Consider the following 16,698-nt stretch of genomic DNA (forward strand, 5'->3'; position numbering starts at 1 on the left):
TTACGCATCAGGGCTGAAAACCTCCAGGAGGATTTGAACTGGTATTTGAGCACAAAAATCTAGAATTTATGATAAAATTTAAAAATACATCTAAGGTCAATTGCAAAAATATATATATATATTGTTTAGACATTTCATGACAAATATTAGAAACTACTTACAGAGTTAGTAATAACAGAGTTGAATACTAAGTGCTCTGGATAAAGCTTGAGCAGAGTCCTTAAATATTTCATTTATAATAAAGCCTTCTAAAGCATCATGGAAATTTTTAAGGGAAGCACGGCTCATCTACAATGAAAGTGCTTGGATGACTTCATAGCTGTCTACAGACTGCCTTGGGTCAGAGAAAAAAACTTATCCTTGAGAAACAGTTTTAGAGAATGGTTGAAAAAGCATTTACTGGCCTAGTTTTTTTCTTGCGTTTAAAATATTATGCTTCTGTCCTCCTTTTTCCCCCTTGCTGACTATAGAAAATCTCTCATAGTCTGGTGAGTAGGTTGCCCACCAATTATGCTACCCATTCATTTGGAAAAGATAACAGTGCATTTCCATTTAGTTTTAGACAAGCAGAAGTCCATTTACTAAGCAGATTTGTCTAGAATCTCCATGACCCTCCAAATTGCTATAAGCTCTAGACAAGCTCTAGGTTTTCTTTAAACTCAGTCATGTCTGTTTGTTTTTAAGTTTCCCATAAGACTGAAAATGGTATTTCAAAATAAAAGACTAAACTAGTTTTCTGGAATGAGAAATTCTGATGTTCCCCATGACAAAGTACAGTTGTGATGTGCTTTGGGCTTTGGCATAACAGGGAAATTAGGCGTAGTTTTTAAATGTCATAAACACCTATCTTAAATGATACTTGACCAACCTTTCAGACTAGTTAGTTGGAAATGCACTGTCACTTTTTCTGCATGCTTCACCAGAGGACGTTCCCAGGAATCCTCCAGAGACCCCTCCCTGTGCAGGAAAAGGAGCGCTTTATGTGCCTGAATGCACATTAGTAGATCCTGCTGGTAGTTTGATAATACCTTCAATAGTGTCAGCAAAGGCTTCTTCTCATACTTAAGTATATGAAGATAGCTTCTCGGTTACCTACGGATTCACTTTCAGTTCCTTATGAAGTGTACCCTTCACTTATTATCCAGGTTCAGGTTTCCTAAGAGTATATCCAGTAAATAAAAAAGGCAGGTCTTGAATTAAGCAGAAAGCATGAAAGAAATAAAATAATATCCACCATCTAGAAGATGTTTTCTGTTTTGTACAGGGTTTCCACATATATGCTATTACTTCCTTATCATCGTAGCCATGTGAGGCAGCTTCTATTCTTTCCCTTACTCTTCTAGATAGGGAACCTGAAGCTCCTAGAGGATCACAAATGGGAGACCAAGGGGGCACTCAGTGGAAAGCTTTTGTTTGGCCCTGTTCCTAGCACATCACACTACTTCACGGATCACGTTCCTTCCCCCTAATTCCTTAATACCAGTACAAATTGCTTTGTATTAGAGTATTTTTTTAATGAAGTTTGGTAAAATACACAGCCACTTAAATCTCGTTTTTCTCCCTAGAATGCTAGCCATATTCGTGACCTAAATTAACTCTTGCTTATCTAAACTTGAAGAATGATGTCTGCTATGAACAAGTAATACCCAGTACCCAAACGCTCTTGGGTTTCTTACTTCTCTTAAAAGCAGTTTGGGTAAGGAAGGATAGATGGTAAAATACCGCCTTCCAAAATGAGGCTGTTCCATGCTGGTTTGATAGCTATTCATATGTTTGTTTTAAAGGATGTGTTGGTTTTCCTTATTAATGGCAACGATAACAAAGAGCTATCAGACATAGGCATTCATGTTACCTGGACTCCGTTTTATACATCAGGAAATTCAGGCATAGAGAAGTTTCAGCAGCCTGCTCAGTGGCTTAACACGAACTAACCAAGAGTAGACCCCTTGTCTCGCGATTCCCAGTCCAGTGTTTGATGTCCATTCTCCAATACCATGTGTCTTCTTGTCATTCTAGAAATATGTCTAGTATCTGTCTCTGAATCACATATGTAGTTGAAACACTTGCTTTGTCTTGTCTGCCCACATGCTCTGGCATGTTGCTATTCGTGTTCATTCCTGTTGCAGTTGTGTTAGTAGAAACAATAGTTGGTGATTACTCATAATCCTTTTTTAAAATTTTATTAGAAAGCTGGGGCCTTGGAAGGTGTGCCAATATCTGGGGTAAGTTTCATCTCCTTGCTACCTCCCCAGCCCTACCCGCTTCCATGTGAGGGGTTTCTTCCTCTATCTTAATCAGTCTGCCCCTTCCAAAACTATGGAAGAAAGGTAAAAGCAGCAAAATTGGCTGATTCTTGTTCTTAGGTGACACAGTGTGGGCCATTGAGAACCTTTTGACCAAATTCTAACTCTTCCTTCCCATACCTACTATCTTGTAGGGGATATTAAGAAATGGGGAAGTGGCCAAATGGAAGCAATGCAAAAATCAAGATAGTTCAGTCCTTGATAAATGAAAGAAAGGAAAAATAAATCCTATGGCTGTTCTAAAAGGGAAATTAATAACATTGTCTTAGTGTTCTTTATTGTCACTTGTGCTTTCAGTGTTTGGGGGACCAGTCTGCTGCATTGGTGGGACAAATGTGCTTCCAGGATGGACAAGCCAAAAATACGTGAGTTTAAGAAACAGACCCAAAAACCAATGGTGTTTTGTTTGTTTGTTTCTCCCTTTGGTGCTTTGAATGAGGAAAATCTGTTGAAGTTCATCCAGGCTGAAAATCAATAGCTTAGGAGTTCCAATAAGTTTTTTGCCATTTAGTTTTCTTTCTCTCCTTCAAATAAATGTAAACACAATGCTAAGGCTTGTAAAGACCTTAATTTATAAAATTCAATACCTTTTCCATCCAGAAACTAAATTTTGGTTTGAAGTGTTAATGGTTTTGGTTGGGGTGGGGGGGTGGGGAGTGGTGGAGGGCAGAGCAGATGGGAGGAAGAGCCATGATTTAAATTATGTTTCAGGGGCACCTGGCTGGCTCAGTCCATAGAGCATGCGACTCATGATCTCAGGGTCGTGAGCTCGAGCCCCAGGTTGGGTGTAGAGAATACTTTAAAAAATGTTTGGGGGTGCCTGGGTGGCGCAGTCGGTTAAGCGTCTGCCTTCAGCTCAAGTCATGATCCCAGAGTCCTGGGATCGAGCCCCACATTGGCTCCCTGCTCAGCGTGGGGGGTGGTCTGTTTCTCCCTCTGCCTCTGGCCCTCAAACCCCACTGCCCCCCCCCACCCAGCTCGTGCTCTCTTTCGCTCACTGTCTCTCTCAAATAAATAAATAAAATCTTTAAAAAATATTTTTTAATTAAAAATTTTTAAAAATGAGCTGTATTTCTCAACATACTGTTCCTGCCCTAGACTTTCTCACTATAACTGTAAAGTTATATTTTTGTGGGATTTCTAGTGCTGTTTTCCTGGCATTGTGCTTTCTCCTCATTATCTGGCATTTCTCCTTGGACAAGAAGTAGAAGGAATGATGGAAGTAGAGGTTTGGTGCATTTGTTTCCTAATCTTGTCTCCTTACTACTCAGACCTGGGGCATCTGTAACAAGCCCCATATCTAAGAATGATGAGATTTCTTGCATTTTCAGATAAGAAAACAGATGTCAGAGTGGTGAAGCTAGTTAAGTGAAAGGAGCAGTCTTTGCCCCCAGATCCATCTGATTCCACTTAGCCGGGGCTCTGAACCTCTCTGCGTTACTCTACCCTGTGTAGGAAGGAGTCCCATCCACCGAGTGGGAGACTATCTACATTTATTCTTTTCTAGAGGATTTCCTAATTCTCTCATCAGTGTTAACCTCAGTGATTAAATTCTTCTTTTGTAGATAATAGAATGTCTCCCATTTTTAATGACATGTTCTTGTGGCCCAGCATGGTCCACGGTCCTCATGCAAGAGTGTGACATCATCTGTGTGAGAGCAGGGGAGATACGTAATCTTTGGAGGTCATGGTATCCTGAGGTTATGACCAAGCGAGCTTGAGTGAGCATGGGTCTGGAAACAGACTCTTTGAATTCTGGCTTCCAGACAGCTGCACCAGGAGTCAAGAGAAATAATGGAAAACTAGGCTATTTCCCTTCCACCTTTCCTCCTCTGCCAGACACGGTAGTGCTAGTAAATCAGAGGCTTGCTCTCTCTCTCTCTATTCGTCAAGTACCTAACACGGTGTAGAGCACATGGGACGTTTCCAATAAAATTGTCAGCTTTTCCTTCTCTTTCGACTCCCTTCCCGCTTAAGCATTATCAGCCAAGTCCTGGAATGGTGAATTTAAGCCAAGCCGCTGCAGGTTGGAGGAGGGAAATAGAAAATCATAAGTTCTTTGGGCTTGTATTTCTCTTCCTGAGGGGAGAGAAGACAAATACACACTTAATCATCTGAGAAGTCAGAACTTATGTGCCATAAGAAACTTTGAAATACTGCTCTTGGGTTTCAAAGGATGGGGAGAAAAATCGCAAAAGATTATGTTAATAACGAGGTGTTTTGAAGAAGGAGCTATATTGGGCGCCTGGGTGGCTCAGTTGGTTAAGCGACTGCCTTCGGCTCAGGTCATGATCCTGGAGTCCCTGGATCGAGTCCCGCATCGGGCTCCCTGCTCGGCAGGGAGCCTGCTTCTCCCTCTGACCCTCCCCCCTCTCATGTGCTCTCTCTCTCATTCTCTCTGTCTCAAATAAATAAATAAAATCTTTAAAAAAAAAAAAAAAAAAAAAAAAAAAAAAAAAAGAAGGAGCTATATTGGTGAGTGCACGGAATACTGAAAAACTCGCAAAGAGCGAAATGAAGACTTTGTTTAGAGAATGTAGAGAACATTCAGGTAGGGCGGTAGTAGGAAATAAGGCTAGGATCATATCGTGAAGCCCTAAATTTCAGACTGAGGAGTTTTTTTCTTGATTCGGCAGTGGGACACTTCTGCGGGTTTATGAGCTGGTGTTCAGAGTGACTAGAACTGTTCATTAATAATACCGAAGTCCTTGGCCAGAGTGAGGAGAGACTAGAGGCAAAAACGCCATGCAGGCATCCTGGTCACAAGGACAAGGACTAAAAAGGATGGGGACAGAGAGGGAGGCTGTAGGGGGGTATTCATGGCACTGTGGAGGGACAAGAGACAGAAAGTAGGTATGGAGTCTAGTCACCTCAGCCCAGTGTGTAGGCTTAGCCCACTATCAGGAACAGGTCTGAATAGTATACTTTCTGTTTGGGACATGTTTGGGACATGTTTGTGGTTCTGATAAGCTGTGTATTGCACACATTTGTAAATATGGAATGAGTTCAGTATGAAAGTAGAGATTTTGCATTTCCTTATTTAGAGGTGATTTTTGAAGCAATAGGAATAGACACAATTACCAAGAAAAAGTTAGGAGAGGTAAGAGACACAGGGATGGGAAATTCATAAAAATGGACTGCAATTATTCATTCATGTGGAAATCCGGGGTAGAGACACTTAAGAGAGGGGGGCTTGGTCAGAGGTGCAAAATGCTACAAAAAGGTTATGGAGGCTGAGAATGAGAAGAGACCATTGTACACAGAAAGTAGACCTTCAGTGGTAACTTCTCAGAATGAAGCTTTAGGAGAATGCTCAAGATGAAAGCCGGGTTGCAAATGGCCAAAAGAGATGTGAGCAGATAGAAAACAGAGACAGCGAGACAGAATGTACTTTGCAAAAATGGCCATCCAGAAATGGTGAGCCAAGTAGGCAGTTTGTTAAGTTGACAGGATCATGCCAAGTGTGGGGGATTTTGTTTGTGCTTTTAAGTTACAACAAGAGCAGAGAATGTTTCTTTGGAGTCCGAGCAGAGACCAGATGGGAGTTGTACAATGAATGAGAGAGAAGTGATGGGCCGGATGAAGTCCTAAGAGGTTGGAGAGGGTGGGACTGAGAATTGGTCAGTCTCTTCAAAGCTCAGCAGGGAGCACATGAGGGCCAGCTCAGAATTCAGCGGAAAGCCCGGCTTTGTTTTGGTGCCAAGGAACAGATTATGGGTGATTCTCATTTTTCTTTCAGCTTTTCTATATTTTCTGATTTTTCTTGAATGGACATGGATTATTTGAGCATTTAATTTTGCTTTTAAGGACGAGAACCTAAGATAGATGCCCTCTCTCCCCAGAGGCATGAGGTATTCTAAAGGAGGCCTTGACCTTCACGGCTTCGGCCGGGGCCACTCACACTCCTCCATGAGGGATAGTGGGCAGCCTTCACCTTCACCGAGGTTAGAAAAGTCAGGCAACCTTCTGTGATGTTCAAACACAGTGCAGTCTTGAGAAAGGATAGGTTGACCATATAAACGCTGAAAGCTCCATATATGTTTGATGTATGGGAAGAAAAAATAATAAAATTTCAGAGGAAAATAACTGCTTTGAAAGTTGTGACCTGTAGGTAGCAAGAGTCTCTTCATACACTGATAATGCTCATTAATTACTTGTGAAGTATACTCACTTAAGAATTCACTTTTATTAAATGCCTTGAGCCTCTGTGTCAGTTTGCTACTTCAAGATTCATACACTACTCTTCGGTATGCAGGGTGTTTATATGGGGGCTAAATTGGTACAGATTTCTCCTTTAAAAAGCGGTGAAACGGGTAATAATTAACTTTTTAAAGCATGAAACAGGTAATCCATTTTTAAGAATATTTATTAAAGGAGATTAACATAAAATATATAGCTTTTTCAGCCTTGTGAAAGTAAAAGGGTACAGTGATTTGTGTTTTCATTCATAAATGTATTATTACCTGTACCTAGTGTTAGTTGACTGTTATCTGTAAAAACGTAGATATTCGTTAATCACGTGCTCCCTCAATGTGTTGGCTGTTTGTCTACAGGCGGAGAATATATATTTGAGTGAAAAGAGATAGGATGTCTTGGGTTAATTCTTATTCACAACAGCGGTGCCTGGAAAAATGTTGGCTAGAAGAAAAAATTGCCCTCGGTTTCTATTTGCTTCACACCCACATGATGGGGCCTGCTGTCTTCGTGCTTACTGGTAGTGGCTTCTGCTGGGATCCTTCTGCCTGCCCCTGAACTGAGTGCTCCCTGTTCTCCCACCTGCCAGAATATCAAAGAGCACAGCAGCAAGGCCCATGGGGAGGGAATCCCAAGCTTGGGCAGAACGGTTTGTAGAGAGCCAAGGGGGACAGTCACAGCTCACAGTGGAAAACTGTTTCCCTGTGACCCTTACTGGTATCACTTTGGATTACTTCTCTGCCTGGCACACGTCAAAACTCCTCACTCATGTCCAGACTTGTTGCAAAGTCCAAAGCTTATACTTTTAAGGCTGCCGTAAAATAAATTCAGGTCTTCCGTGGAGGCCATGTTCCATTCTCGCTCTGACTCTCCCACCTGGTAGAATAGCCTAGCCTGCAGAGAGAACAGGAAAGCGAGGCCTTCAGTAGCTTTCCCCTCGCCGAGGTCCATCTCCAGTTTCCCGCATTCTGGACCGAGCCTCCCCTCCATGCCAGAAGATAGCAGTGTTTCTCAGTTCATGATTGGACTAATGATAGAGCTAAGCAGCCTGCCCCATCAGTGAAATGCTTCATTCCACGTGGGTTAGTAGCAATGTGACTGGATGTAGAATTTGTTGTCATTTGGTGATACTTTATAAACCACAGTCCTGGGCTGTGACTAGGCACTAAATACCATGCTTGCATTTTTCCTTTAGGATTGCACTAAGTACGTTTTCTTCTAGACTTAGTCTTTAAAACATTATTCCAAAAGGAGTGTGTGATGCTTGTTAACTTTTGGAACTTTTCTAAAACTTTAAGATAATGACTTATTGTATGTCAGTTTAAATGACTTGTATTATTGATGTTTCGTGATTTATTTTTAATAAAATTGTCACACTGTTCATTCTTCCCCCAACTATAGGTATGGAACAGGCTGTTTCTTACTATGTAATACAGGCCGCAAGGTTGGTTTTTCCTAATTAAAAGATTGAAAGTCGTCTTTAACTTCATATAAATAATGCTTGAGCATAATTTGCTATTAAGTTACTTATGATTCTATAGATTTTATTTAATCTTTATTAGGGTTTAATTTAGAGCTCACCAAAAATGATGAAAATCACTAAATTTAAGTGGCTCTAGTAAGAACTATTTTAGGTTCTTTGAATTTTTTCATGTGTGATTTTGATTGCTGGTGGGATATCTATGCTAGGACCATGTCAGATTCTTAATGCAAATCTAATTTGGAACAAGGGATAAACATTTTGTACTGTTTAAATGTATTGTCCTTAATACTGGTAATTTTGACTTAAGATTTATTTTTTAATTGTTACATATTTATTGAATTATTTTTGTACCTAGGTCATCTTAGCTTTAAAAAATATTCTTCCGCTATCTTTTTATTGTCCTGGCTACTGAAATATTTTTGTCTTTCCTACAGTGTGTATTTTCTGAGCATGGCCTTCTGACCACAGTGGCTTACAAGCTTGGCAGAGACAAACCAGTGTATTATGCATTGGAAGTAAGTACTTTTCAATCAATATGGGTAGTATGGCAAACAATCAAAGCCAGTGAAAATCGTGGTGCTTTCTAACACCTTTTCTGGTAAATCTTAATATATAGGACTGAAAAAACTCAGTTTTTTTCTTGGCATTTGGTTGAGTGGAAGGAACCCGGGACTGAGCTGGGGTGAGGACTCCCAGGAGATCTTGAGTGTATGGGCTCCTTGGTTCTTTACCAGTCCCTTGTGGCACCTTGTAGTCGCTTGGCAGTGTAAGGTTTTCTATCTCTGAAGTTTAATGAAGGTGTTGACTTGCTCTCCCAAGTATTTCTGTCAGCTGGAAAATTCTGTGTTTTTATAACTACAGTACCCCAGTGTTCCAAAGAGAACCACTGGGCACAAAAGCGGAGGAACTCTCTTCACGTGTCTCCCCATAAAAATAAATTTTGTGTCCAATTTTGGTGTGGGGAAGAAAGTGAGGAGATTTATGCCTTTTTTCAGCGGAAGTATTTGTTTCAAACACATTTGTAAATTCTAGTAGGAATATATCAGTCTAAGTCTGTAGGGCATGGTGAATTTATATTAGAAACATTACTAACTTTTATTGGTAAGGTCAAAGAAGCAGTATTCTTTTTATCAAATCAGATACATCCTTTTTTTTAAAGATTTTATTTTTAAGTAATCTCTACACCCAATGTGGGGCTCAAACTCAACCCCAAGTCACATGCTTTACTGACTGAGCCAGCCAGGCCCCCCACATTCTTTTTGTTGTTGTTGTTGAGTATAGTTGACGCACAATGTTACATTAGATTCAGGTATACAGCTTAGTGATTTAGCAAGCTTAAACATTGGACTCTGGGGCGCCTGGGTGGCTCAGTTGGTTAAGCGACTGCCTTCGGCTCAGGTCATGATCCTGGAGTCCCGGGATCGAGTCCCGCATCGGGCTCCCTGCTCGGCAGGGAGTCTGCTCCTCCCTCTGACCCTCCCCCCTCTCATGTGCTCTCTCTCTCATTCTCTCTCTCTCAAATAAATAAATAAAATCTTTAAAAAAAAAAAAAAAAAAAAAAAACATTGGACTCTGCTCACCACAAATGCATCTCCCGTGTGTCCCATACAGAGCTATTATAGTATCGTTAACTGTATTCCTTATGCTTTGCCTCTTATTCCTGTGACTTATTGATTCCGTAACTAGAAGCCTGTGTCTCCTTCTCCCCCTTCATGCATTTCGCCCATTCCCTACCCCTCCCCTTAGGTACATTTCTTAAAGGCATCTCTTTACAATTCATTTTAAATGGTTCCCTTTGATCTGAAGGCTTACTGAGGCTTGTTTCCTAAAGTATCGATAATAATTTGTTCATAAGTATTAGACTTCTGTTTATAGTTCAGACATTTTATTAGTTGCTCTGCCTAGAGCATGAAGAATTTATTTCCATTTTTTTCTTGACCCCTCCTGACATAAGCACTGTGTTCTCTCTCCCCTAACCCCTTCTCTATGGATAATAGAAGCATTTGGGAAACACTTGGTCTGTGTAATAATGGTATCATATCGTTTCTCAAAAGGTGAATTCCTATAAGCCCTGTCCTGCTCTCTTTCCCCCTGTGGAAAGTGCTTAGTACAGAGCTGGGCACGTCGAATATGTACCGTCTGTTAAAAGTTACCTATAGCAATTGAGGAAGCGGCTCTCTTTTTTCCTTATACTGGAGACAGTCAGTCGTTTAGAATTAGAGATGCCTTAGACCTGGAAAGGGCTTCTGGGATTGGGCTTACCAGGTCTTAACTTCCCTCCCAGTACAAAGAGCCTTCTCTTTCCTTCACCGATAGCCCTACAACTTCTGTTTGAAGATAGCACCAAAAACTGCTTCTTAACACCTCTACCACTAGACCTGGATCAGCTGTCAAGAGCATTCAAATACTAGGAGGCGGCTATCACTTTTTTTTTTTTTTAAAGATTTTATTTATTTATTTCACAGAGATTCAGCGAGAGAGGGAACACAAGCAGGGGAGTGGGAGAGGGAGAAGCAGGCTTCCCGCCGAGCACGGAGCCCAATGCGGGGCTCGATCCCAGGACCCTGGGATCATGACCTGAGCCGAAGGCAGACGCTTAACGCCTGAGCCACCCAGGCGCCCCGCGGCTGTCACTTTTTCTGGGTCTTTCTACTCCAGGAAAAACTTCCCCAGTGCCCTGATGTCATATGGTTTCTGGATGCTTTCTAGTTCTGGACTCCCTTCATTAGATGCATTCCAATTTGTCAGACTCTTCCAGAATGGAATAGAATATTCTACATGTAATCTGACTTGTACTTACTAGTGTGATTTATTCCTCTCTGACCACAAACACTGCTTCTGCTACTCTAGCCTGAGAGTTCATTAATTAGTCTAATAACCCCATCATATCATTGGCTCTAGAAGCAGATGTTAAAATATCTGGCTGTTTTTCAAATGACTCATTGTCATGCCATGTCCTCTCCGTTCCGTATTTGTGCAGATCTTTTTTTTTTTTTCCTCTTAAGTAATCTCTACACTCAAGCTGGGGCTTAAACTCATGACCCCGAGATCAAGGATCAAGAGTCACATGCTTTACCAACTGAGCCAGCCAGGTGCCCCTGCAGATCTTTTGTTAATCTATATTCAGGTCTTTGCTTCTTCCTGTCAAATTTCATGATAGTGATTTCAACCTACAGTGACACAGTCTAGATTCTTTTTCACGCTTTACTCTGTAACTTTTCCAGTTTTGCCTCATCTGGAAACTTAACAAGCATATGCTTTAAGATTTTGTTTCAGTTCATGTAATTTTTTAAAAGATTGATAGAATTTTAAAGCTGAGAGGGACAGTAGATAAGACTGACAAACAGGCTTCGCTATGTCCTCACAAGGCATTTGAGAGTAGGAAGTGAAATTGGAGTCACTTGGCCATGGTAACTTTTGACAGCTAGTTAGTAGCAGATCCAGGATGCAAATTCAGGTTATTGGACATCAAAATCTAGACACCTGGCCACCCCTCTGCCATCTCCAGTCTCCCGAGTCCATTTCTTTTCAGTGCATCTCGGATTTGTCCCTTGCTTCGTCTGCTAACCTAGCAGCCTGCCTGAGTCACAACATACACACTTATACACACACACACACACACACACGTTCACAATAGGAGATGAGATTTTTTCTTTTTTTTCTGTATCTTCTCACTTTTTGTTTCAATTAATAGACATGTAAAAAACTTGAACCAAACCAAAAAAGAGGGCAAAGCATAAAGCTACATTGGTAAAACTTTTTCTCAGTCAATTCCTGGTAATCCCACATGGTCACACCACTTCCATTTTTTGTAAGTGCTTACAAAGTGTATATTTAATAATCATTTCTTTAATTTGACAAATTGTTAGGATTGGCAATCTGAGGTATTAAAAATTTACTCTCCATTTTTTAAAAACTGAAACTGTAGCAGCACATCTTAAGTCTTTTAATTTTGCATTCTCCCTCTGCTGATTTGGAAGCAACATCATGCATTTCCTGTTGTTGTTGTTGTTGTTGTTTTGGGTTTCTTTTCTTTTCTGGGTACCTTTAAATTTTGAAGATATTATTTTAACCGTAGGGCGCCTGGGTGGCTCAGTTGGTAGAGTATCCGACTCGATCCCAGGGTCATGAGTTCAAGCCCCACATTGGGTGTGGAGCCTACTTTAAAAAAATATATTACTTAACTATATATTTTCTTAGCACTGTTGATAGTTGTTTAGTAATTTGAATGTCCCACCCATGATGATAACCTCAAATACTTTTCCTCTATGACCTCCACCAGCAATCCTGTCATTGAGTTTAAAGTTTTCGTTTCCCCTTTTTCTTTTTCTTTTTTTTTTTTAAAGTAGGCTCCTTGCCCAGCAGGGAGCCCGCAGGGTTCAAACTCCACCATGAGATCAAGATCTGAGCTGAGATCAGGAGTCTCAGCATAAGACGCACAAGACGCTTAACCGCCTGAGCCACCCAGTTGCCCCTCCCCTTTTTCTTAAGCGGGTGGTAATTAGTTCTGTTTTCTTATCAGTAGATAGTAAATCATACTTAATGGCTTATTTTATCATTTTTTGTGTCCAGTATCATTTCTTTGGGGTCAAACCTTTTATGGCTCTCCCCCCATTTTTTTCTTGCAGAGGGGCATCCTTTTGTGGTTCTCTTATAAGAGCCTTGGGTAATAAGCCTATTCCTTTTAGATTTGTCTTTATTTTGCCCTCTCTCTGGGGTGGGTATAAAATCTTAGGTGAAACCATCGTTTCTCCTACATCCCTTCTGGCCATTTTTTTTAAAGGTTTTATTTATTTAATTGAGAGAGAGAGAATGAGAGAGAGAGAGAGAGAGAGAGCATGAGAGGGGGGAGGGTCAGAGGGAGAAGCAGACTCCCCGCTGAGCAGGGAGCCTGATGGGGGACTCCATCCTGGGACTCCAGGATCATGACCTGAGCCGAAGGCAGTCGCTCAACCAGCTGAGCCACCCAGGCACCCCCTTCTGGCCATTGTTTATGCTAATGAGACCTCTGATCTAAATGTGGTTTCTCTTACAGATAACCTGGCTTATTTTCTGGGGATGGGGGGGTTTTAAAATGTTCTTATCAGTGATGTTCTACACTTTTACTATGATGTGCCAGGGTTTAGATTTGATTTTACTTACCCTGTTAGATAAATTGGATGTAAGTCTGTCTTCAATTCTAGAAAATCCTCAGCAGTTATTTCTTTAAGCATTGCTACTCTACCATTACCCCTGGCCTCTTCTACAATTGCTATTGTATGAATATTGGCACCTTTAAACCCATCCTCCCCGACTCTGAACTGTTCTTTTATATATTTTCATCCCCTTGCTTCTCTGTCCTGCATCCCTCACTAGTTCCTCCCTGCCTACCTTACATTCCAAATTCTCTCTTTAAAACAAACAAAGCAGCGACACCTGGGTGGCTCAGTTGGTTAAGTGCCTGCCTTTGGCTCAGGTCATGATCCAAGGGTCCTGGGATCGAGTTCCGCATTGGGGTCCTTGCTCTGCAGGGAGCCTGCTTCTCCCTCTGTCTGCCACTCCCCCGCTTGTGCTGTCTCTGTCTCTCTGACAAATAAATAAATAAAATCTTTTATTTTTTTTAAGATTTTATTTATTTATTTGACAGAGACACAGTGAGAGAGGGAACACAAGCAGAGGGAGTGGGAGAGGGAGAAGCAGGCTTCCCGCGGAGCAGGGAGCCCGATGCGGGGCTCGATCCCAGGACCCCGGAATCATGACCTGAGCCGAAGGCAGACGCTTAACAACTGAGCCACCCAGGGGCCCCAATAAATAAAATCTTTTAAAAAAATAAAACAAAGCAAATCAAAACATTTTTATTGTGAAATATAAAACACCTACAGAAAGATGCATAAAATATCAATGTACAGCTTGACAAATGAGTATAAAGGGAAGACACATGTATCCTCTACCCAGGGCAGGAAACAGAACAGGGCCAGCAGCCAGGAACCTGTGCGCCCCTCGCACTCACAGTTTCTCCCTCTCCCCTAAGGTCACCAGTGCCCTGGCTTTTATCATTTCCTTACTTTACTTTATAGTTCCAGCGGTGGCTCAGGCGGTTAAACACCTGCCTTCGGCCCAGGTCATGATTTCAGGGTCCTGGGATCGAGCCCTTCATCAAGCCCCACGTTGCGGGGGGGGGGGGGGGGGGGGTCCCTGCTCAACAGGGAGTCTGCTTCTCCCTCTCCCTTCCCCCTCCCCCGACTTGCCTGTGCATGCTCTCTCTCAAATAAATAAATAAAATGTTTATTAAAAAATAAGTGCAACCCTCAACACCAGAGTTGAGTTTTCATGTTTTTAATACTTTGTATATTAAAAATAGACAAGGGGCGCCTGGGTGGCTCAGTCGTTAAGCATCTGTCTTCGGCTCAGGTCATGATCCCAGGGTCCTGGGATCGAGCCCCGCATCAGGCTCCCTGCTCGGCGGGAAGCCTGCTTCTCCCTCTCCCACTCCCTCTGCTTGTGTTCCCTCTCTCGCTGTGTCTCTCTCTGTCAAATAAATAAATTAATTAAAAAAAATAAAAATAAAAATAGACAAGAGAAAGTGAGAGAGACTGAGTCATACAGTATGTATTCTTTAATGTGGCTTCTCTCTCTCACCATCACATCTGTGAGATTCTCTGTGTTGTTACGTAGAGCTTTGACGTCATTCGTTTTCATCACCATATGAAAATGCCACCGTTTAGTATTTATGCAACTGTTGGTGACCTTTTAGTTGTCCTCTCTTTTCGTCTCTGATGAAAAATGCTGCTCTGAACATTTTTGTGTAACTCTCCTGTACACATGCTGCTGTAGGAGTAGGACTTGTACGCAACTGATTATGTGTATCTTCCCTTTGGGGCGGATGACGCAAACCACCTTTCACAGTGGAGGCAGCAAGTTACAGTCACCTGCGGTGTATGTCTCCTCATCTTGTCTCTTCTAGAGTTGGCCCCGCCTATTACACTCTTAAATTTCACTCTGTGACTTCATTTCCACCAGTTTTAACTGGCTATTTGTTCGTATCCCCCCGGATCTTGTTTGATTTCGCTTTTCTTTTGATTCATAATTTCATGGCTTTTTTTTTTTTAATGGAAATCATGCCTTAATTTCTCTCTTTGAATTCTTCCAGCACTGACTTATTTTAAAGTCCTTGCCAGATTGGAGTGAATTCTCTTCCATCTGTTAAGTTTTGTCGGCTGATTTCGTGATGATGGAGTTCTTCATGTGTTTTGGAATTTTCACTTCCGGTCCCATCTTCTATTAAAGCCACAGCCTTTGTCAGCAAATAGTTCTCCGCACAAAGCAGGAGAGCGCCACCTAGCCCCCGGCTTCAAGCACTGAAGCTGATTCTATCCCTTGTGTCGCGCAAGCTACTTTAGACCCCTTTCCTCTGGGGGAGCCGGTTCCTGGCCCCCACTCCTGCTTCCTGATGCATACGGAGAACCGAAGCAGAACCTCCTAGGCTTGTGGTCTCAAGCCCTGCTCCGTTGTGCATTTCTGTTTCTGTCCACCTCGACCGCCGCTCTGCCTTTGAGTCAGCAGGTGTTGGTTTAGTGTTCCCTTTTTACATTTTGCCCTCTCATCCTCTGTGTCTCAAACAGAGAGAGGGGATTTTTAAAGCGCAAACTCATCATTTCTGATGTGGACATCACCAAGAGAATTCTTTTTTTTTTTCACTCCTTCCTCCCTGGCATGTGATTCATCCGGGCCTGATACGTTAACCTCTCTAGGTTCCTATTTTCATTATCAGTAAAAAGGAATTGGGACACATGATCCTTGAGTTGTTCTAAAACTTTAATGTCCTATTAAACTGCTTCAGTTTGTCCCACTCTTTCACGAGGAAATTTTCCTTTTTTTCTTTAAAGATTTTTTTTTATTTTTTTTTATTTATTTTTTTTTTTTTAAAGATTTTTTATTTATTTATTTGAGAGAGAGAATGAGATAGAGAGAGAGCATGAGAGGGGGGAGGGTCAGAAGGAGAAGCAGACTCCCCGCTGAGCAGGGAGCCCGATGCGGGACCCGATCCCGGGACTCCAGGATCATGACCTGAGCCGAAGGCAGTCGCTTAACCAACTGAGCCACCCAGGCGCCCGATTTTTTTTTTTATTTTTAAATAGTCTCTACACCCAACATGGGGCTCAAACTCACAACCCTGAGATCAAGAGTAGCACGCTCCACCAACTGAGCCAGCCAGATGCCCCCACTAGAAAATTTTTCTTAGTGTGGAAGAGGTTGACGCAAAACAGAGCAGTGGAGTAGGTCTGCATTTTCTCTGCCATCTGTTAATAGGATGCCATCTTCCTTAAGCTGTGCTTCTCCCTTCTGTTGTTTATCTTTTTCTAAATATTATTTCACAAAACAGAAATCCTTTGGGGGCCTTTACTTATTGATGAAGTTGAGATTACTTAGGATTTGAGACTTCCATGTTCTGTATTGTGGCACTGAGATGCAAGTTGCCTGAGGCCACGCTACTTGTCTGTCCGCTTCACCACTGTGTTGGAGCAGGCTGGTGTGGAGTAGGTACTCAATAAATACCGTTTACATACCCAATCTTATGCCATTTTTGTCTTTTTAAATAAGAGTTTCAAAGAGGTCTTCTGTATAGGCCCTCTTAGTTTCTTTAAATGCCCCTTCTCCCATCTCTTCTTTGGTATGATTTATGATGATGGTGTTGACATTTCCTTTTTAGAGTTTTTCATCCTTTTTTAAAAAAGATTT

The 16,698-nt window shown here is 41.8% G+C and overlaps 1 protein-coding gene across 8 annotated transcripts in view; it reads left to right on the top strand.

Annotated features, from left to right (window-relative positions):
- Positions 1-16,698, top strand: part of GK (glycerol kinase) — a 75,463-nt gene that overhangs the window by 40,899 nt on the left and 17,866 nt on the right. For 5 of the 8 annotated variants that reach the window (XM_032426541.1, XM_032426543.1, XM_032426546.1 and 2 more), the window contains 5 exons: positions 471-488; positions 2,187-2,222; positions 2,601-2,668; positions 7,899-7,941; positions 8,415-8,495. In XM_032426541.1, coding sequence (XP_032282432.1) covers positions 471-488; positions 2,187-2,222; positions 2,601-2,668; positions 7,899-7,941; positions 8,415-8,495 — 246 coding nt within the window. The remainder of the gene's footprint in view (positions 1-470; positions 489-2,186; positions 2,223-2,600; positions 2,669-7,898; positions 7,942-8,414; positions 8,496-16,698) is intronic. The other 3 variants (XM_032426542.1, XM_032426545.1, XM_032426547.1) reach the window with 1 other exon arrangement.

Source organism: Phoca vitulina, unplaced genomic scaffold (genome assembly GCF_004348235.1).
Source record: "Phoca vitulina isolate PV1807 unplaced genomic scaffold, GSC_HSeal_1.0 scaffold35, whole genome shotgun sequence".
NCBI lineage: Eukaryota > Metazoa > Chordata > Mammalia > Carnivora > Phocidae > Phoca > Phoca vitulina.